This window comes from Malus domestica, chromosome 16, assembly GCF_042453785.1.
Source record: "Malus domestica chromosome 16, GDT2T_hap1".
Lineage (NCBI taxonomy): Eukaryota > Viridiplantae > Streptophyta > Magnoliopsida > Rosales > Rosaceae > Malus > Malus domestica.
In genome coordinates this window covers 18,215,422-18,221,819 of record NC_091676.1, presented here as the reverse complement: position 1 = coordinate 18,221,819, position 6,398 = coordinate 18,215,422, and the positions used below count along the sequence as shown (strand labels likewise).

The 6,398-nt window shown below is 38.8% G+C and overlaps 1 protein-coding gene across 1 annotated transcript; it reads left to right on the top strand.

Annotated features, from left to right (window-relative positions):
- Positions 1-2,564: 2,564 nt before the first annotated feature.
- On the top strand, positions 2,565-5,656 carry LOC103403978 (PRA1 family protein D-like). The gene is made up of 2 exons (XM_008342829.4): positions 2,565-3,711; positions 5,308-5,656. The coding sequence occupies exon 1, from the start codon at positions 3,152-3,154 to the stop codon at positions 3,686-3,688; it is 537 nt and encodes a 178-aa protein (XP_008341051.1). The 5' UTR covers positions 2,565-3,151; the 3' UTR covers positions 3,689-3,711; positions 5,308-5,656.
- Positions 5,657-6,398: the final 742 nt, after the last annotated feature.

Sequence of the window (6,398 nt, the reverse complement as noted above, 5' to 3'; positions counted from 1 at the left end):
TTTTTACAAAGGGAATCTTTACAGAGTGATTTATAAATGAACAATTCTGATTATAAAAACAAAGTTCTATAAATCGATATCGAATAATTTTGGAGAGGAACTTTTTTTTTTTTTAAGTATGTAAGTATTGTTCTTAATTTATCTCTTTAATGTGAACAATATCCTTAAAAACGAAAATTACCTTCATAGGTCTTAGTAATTCAACATAATAAATGTCTTTACAAAACAACAAATTTGTTTTCAGACGAGGATATAGACACGAAAGTGGAATCCTTCTTTCATTATGTGGTCCCAATTTCTGGATTGTAAATACATTCACAATCGATATATTTCTTCTTCTCCTTTTCATACACGACACGTAGTCCCATCCACTCTATCTCTTAAATTATAAAAAAACAAAAACAATGGAAAACTAACGTTTCCCGAAGTGGGGGAATCTGCTGCTTGATGTGGTGTCTAAGGGACACATGTTTTGATTATACAAACTAGCAGATGAGCACACTGTGTGTGTGAATAACTTCCAACCTCACTTCACATTCTTCTCAAGCACAACTGTGTTTCAGTTCATTCAAATTATCTAAAAAAAATATCGTGATTTCACTTACTTGTATGAAAAAATGATGGTGGGACAATTTCTCTTATAAGTGCATGTTTTTTATCTTATGTAAATATTTTATTTTATGTAAATATTTTGATATAAAATTACTATTTTGCCCTTCTTATATAAATATTTTGTATTAAAAGTGAGAGCAAAATAGAAAAAAAGGGGAAAAGTTCAAAAGATACAAAATTAATATTTTGCCATTCTCATGTCAACATTATGTATTCAAAAGTAAAGGCAAAATTGGAAGAAAAGGGGGCAAAAAGTTGACAAGTCCTATTCTAATAGAATAGAAACGTAAAAGCTGCATGCATCCATAATCCTTCTTCTGCTTCTGCCATGTGGCTCTGATCACTCTGACATTGGGAGAAGGATTCCTTCTTTTTCTTTTTTTTTTCTTTTTCTTCCATCCTGTCTTACAATGTCAACATTTTATATTAATTTTTTTATAAAAAAAAAAGACAAAATAAAAAGTATGAGAGAAGAGAATGAAAGAAAATGAAAAGAGGAGAGGAGATAATCTTATTTCCTGATATTGTGCATTTTGACTCCACACGGTTCATTAAAGCCATTGTTTTGATGTCCCAAAAATAATATTACTTCAATGTACTTTAAACATGGTAGATGATCAATTCCAATTAACGAGGATCTGTAAGGAATATTATTTTCTCTCTCATCTATTCTAAAGCTTCTGTTTTTAACAAGATTTTTATTAGAAGAAAAGGAGATTACACACAGCTCAGCTCAACTAAAAAGCTTAGCCACAAACGGACTATTCACTCCAAAAACCACTAAGCTTGCGTGGCGCGTAGATTGAGCAACTAAGAGTTAACTACGTCTTTCAAGTGAATGTGGGCGTGCCAACTTGCGACCAAGCTTGGTTGACGAGTAGAATAGATGTGGTGGTGTTGAATGTGCTATTGACTTTTGTACTCAAACGATCACGGCAACAAAAGAACACGTCTCGACCTTGGGTTCTAGAATCTCACGACAAGGTTGCTAAATCACTGCGAAGTTTAATAAAAGTTTGGCTTTCAATGTGCTGAACACTGAGTAACCTAGATAACACCTCACTTCACCAAGAAACCTAACAAAGTGACCTTGTTTAGTGAATGAACAATGACTTCTCGTTGGCAAATACTTAGATAGGTAACCAATCGAACTCAAAGTTATGTTGTTAATCCAAACTAAAGATACTTCTTGGTCGATCTAATGATTCGACAGCTCCAGTGCTAGTAATCCAAACCAAAGATATCGCTGGTTGTCAGCACAATGTTGTTACTACAAACTTAAGGTATGTTGATAGAGGGGTTAAGGTAATTAGTAATTTCTCAAAGTGTGAGAAAGATTCGCTTAAAGCGAGGTTTTGTGCAGAGCGTTTGTTTGTTTGTTGAGTTGAAGATCCTTTTTTTGTTTATAGGGTTGAAGTTCGTGGTGACCAATTAGGCCAAAGTATTGTCCCAATAGGACTATGACTATTCGGCACACATCTAGATATTGTTGATATTATCTCATCATACCCCTCTCCGCCCGAAACTGTATCTCTATCAAGCCTCGACCTTTTTTTACTTGAACTAGGACTCTAAACTTGGTCCTCTTATGCGTTCGATTCACTTCTTATCTGATTAGTCACACGTTTTGATTCCTGGAATAATTTGAATCTTATAAATAAATTATTCTGATCCTTAACAATTTCAATTCAATCATAACTCGACCGAGTCACGCCTAAATCTAATCCTTAAGAGCCCTACTTGAGTTAGGACTCGGTCGAATTACATTCTTCTGGGCAAAACCATATGGCCTAAAAACTCGTCATTGGGCCGAGAATCACAATCTTTCAACCCGAGTTATCTCTCCTCAACCCAAACCCAGTATTCGAAGCCCAAACACTAACGCAACAAGACAAAAATAATGCAGGTCCAGAAAGACACTACATGAAAAGACAAAATTGAAATAGTCCCCTGTTGATGAACGAAAGCTGCTACCGCTAGCCACCATGGAATCCAGCCAACCGCCACCAGAACCCTCACCAAAATCGCAGATCCACATTGTCTCCAAAATATAAACATTAAAAGCATATGAATTGGTACAACCTACTTCACAAGTTTCTCTCCCTAACCTTCATGCTGAATGCCACAAATCTATTCCGAAGGCCGCCACCCGAAGGGCTGCCAGGATGAAACTCTGACGCCGAAGATTCCAACACCAATCTATTTTAAAGCTGTTTGTTTCCAAGTTTTAATTTATATTATCATATGCCCAGATCTTGTCCAAGCCTGAAACCTTGGTTGTTCCTCCAACCCCATGTGCAGGAATCAGGCCCAACCCAATACGTTCGGCCCAAAAATATGAACTAACTTTCACTCTTGTGATACACAAACCATTTCGCCTAACAGTGTCCAGTCCAAGCAGAGGTCAACTCCGTCGAGCGAAAGCCATTTCCGCCATTAGAGAGACTGAACCAAATGAAACACAAAAACCCCATCTCTCTCTGATTTCCATCAATCTCCGCCACGAAAGTTCAAAGCTTTCGGAGAAACTCATCTCGCAATGTCCGCCGGAATGGTGTCCCAGTTCAAGGAAGCCACCCAATCGGCGAGGGCCACGCTCCGGCCATGGGGTGAGCTCCTGGAACCCACCGCACTCAGACTCCCCTCCAATCTCTCCGCCGCGACGACCCGACTCGCCCAGAACTTGACCCACTTCCGGTCCAACTACGCCCTGATCGCCCTGATCGTGCTCTTCCTCAGCCTCCTCTACCACCCGTTCTCCATCATCGTCTTCTTGATCGTCTTCGCCGCGTGGCTCGTACTCTACTTCTCGCGTGACCAGCCCCTCGAGGTGTTCGGGTTTGCGGTCCCGGACCGGGTCGTGATGGTTGTTCTTGCCTTGGTGACGGTGGTGGCTCTGGTCCTCACTCACGTGTGGCTCAACGTCATCGTTTCGGGTGTGATTGGGGTCGTTTTGATAGGGTTGCACGCGGTGTTTAGGGGGACGGAGGGCCTTGTGATGGACGACCAAGAATCGCCGTATGGGGCTCTGCTCTCGGATGATGCTGACCCAAGTGGGAATTACACCATTATGTGACTGTTCCTCTCCAATTTTATGAGGTGGGTTGGAATTGATTTCCTTTTTTTCTTCTTCTGGGTTTTGTTGAAATTAAATTTTGGAATTTTGTTGGGTTTTGGTTGGAATTTTGGATTTTAATTGCTTACAATAGGGAAGTTAGGGTTTTAATTGATATCCTTCAATTTGATTACTTCATTGTTATTTGTGATATTCATCCGTTTTCGGAATATAAATTCATTGTAGAGGTGTCTTAATAGAATTCTTGATTTGACTGTATCAAATGTGATGTACCTCCATCCGTTCCCAGTTGCAGAGAATTTTTGCTAAGCATAATGTGTAGCGTGATACCGCGCACATGTGAATGGTGTACAGAATATGTAGACATGTTATGGTCTTCTTAGTATTCATATACCTTTTCTTGCAACTTTATAGTTTTCTGATTGTATCAAAATATTTTGAACTTTCTTTATCTAAGTTAAATACATGCCCGTACCTAGACGATTTTATGTACGAATAATTGATTAACGTTTATCTTTCCTTCCAACAGTATGTTTTGGAAGAGCTGGCCCTATATTAAGTACGCTTTATAGCCCTTTTCCATGTCTTTAGTTCAAATCTTGCTTTGCCAAGACCACTCTAGTTGCAATAGCAGGATATCTTAGCAACGTGTCTCCGGATATTTTTAGTTATACATGTTATTTCTAGGACCTGCAGTTTGGTTTGATCATTTTGATATCTTACCGATGAAATCTTGCATACGTTTTTTCCCACTAAGCTTGAAGTTCCAGTTTCAAAACCCGGGCCCGTCGATCTAAAAATTCCAACAAGAAGTGCATAACAGGGCTTCTTGTGAACCATGACATTCTTTTTGTTGCTCTCCATGCATTGCATTATAGATTTGCTGTTAAATTTGTTCCAAATTGAACAAAATAGACGTCAAAGACAGGTGCGTCTAAGTTATTAGGGCTGGCATTACTTTCTGACCATCTCGTCATAATTGTCAAACAAACTTGTTTTTCTTTTCCTTGGGGTGAATGGTTCAACATTTCATTGTATCGATTGTCAGGTTTGTACGAAGTATGAACATAAAATCAACATCCTGTCTCTACCAATTCTTGTTACAATACTTGATTTCCTATGTCAAAACTAGCAGATGTTTGATAACCTGATGCAATCTGACCAATTGACTTTGTTTTTCTTTGAATCCTTTTGCCGCTTTCATTTCGTAACTTAGAGTTTCTATCTCATGAAATTTGTCTTGCATCGTTTCTTCCCTTTTCATAAGTTGTAGCCATTTACCAAACAGAGTAATTTGTAGTACTGCTACACTTGGGAATAATTTGTCTATGCCATATGCTTTATCACACGTACATGGGGCAGTGACATGATTATAAATATGAAATTCTCTATCTGGACTTTGTCAGGATTGAATGAGCTGAGTGATTTATACCCAAACTTGCATTTTTTTTTTCAAATACAGACCCGAGTCTATTTTGTGCTTATGATTTATTGACATGTTATATTTAACAGCAGTTCTTGTTTCAACATTTTATGTCTTGTACCATGAATTGGAGATGGAGATGGAGCTAATGCATTATTTTCGTCGTTTTTATGTAATTTCCATGTATGCATTGCAGTTGGTAGCATTTCATCATTGTTTGATCAGGTACCTGTGTTCCAGACAAGCCTCCGATGGGGGTCAACCTCTAACCAACAGATCCAGCTGTGATGTCGTTCTTCCTTCTGAAGTCTGAAATTGTGTATCCACCACCCTAGTTGATGTTCAGCACTTCTTCCTGATTCAAATCACGTTTAGAGTGCTTTTAACAGATAAGACTTGTATAGACCATTGTTGTCTCATGGCAAATCGTGGGTCGCATTGTCGGTTTGTGCCATCTTGGAGTACATTGGAACCTTGCAAACTGAAAGTTAAGTGCAATTTTTTGTAGTGATGGTATATGCATGCAGCGATGATTCCTTTTCCTATTCATACGTGTTGCAACTTACAAGTGTCCTTTTCCTATTCATACGTGTTGCAACTTACAAGTGTTCTCTGTAGGAAACATGTTCAGAAAATCTGCTTTATACTTAGAAATAAACCAAAAGGAGTGAATTGGGTAAAATTACCATATTCTGTATTTTCAGATTATCTGTAAGATAGTCGACTGACTCAACTCTAGAGACTCTATAGTGAGTCTCCTACCTATCTCCCAACTTGAGAAGATATTTGGTAGCTCTACTTGACTAGGGCAATTCTCACACGAGTGGAACTGCATAGGTATAGGTGGCTAACTAACGATGAAGTCTAACACTCTACCTTCCTACTAAGGCTATATGTGCTTGTTTCCCCTCAATTAGGAGTCGGATTTACGTAGAATTGGTTTGTCGCCATTGTGACATTTTGATATATTCACTCTGAAAACGCAAAAGCATTTCAAATAGTTTATACATTTCCCCTCCTTTCTTATCTCGGACTCAGAGAGACAATGGAGCCTTTAGCTCGCAAGTTGAAAATGCTCCATGACCCGGGATTTCATAATTGGAAGGGGCGACACTCGAAACTTCTGACTCAAATCAAAGGTCTGAATCAATCGCGACGAACGCTGCAACAACATCCCGATCAAAGACTCCAACATTTCCTCCAAGCGCCTTTCCATCAAATCTGAACCAGGCAAATGGATGTTTTGAGACCTTGACTTCTCCAATGGCACTATTTTGAATGGCACCA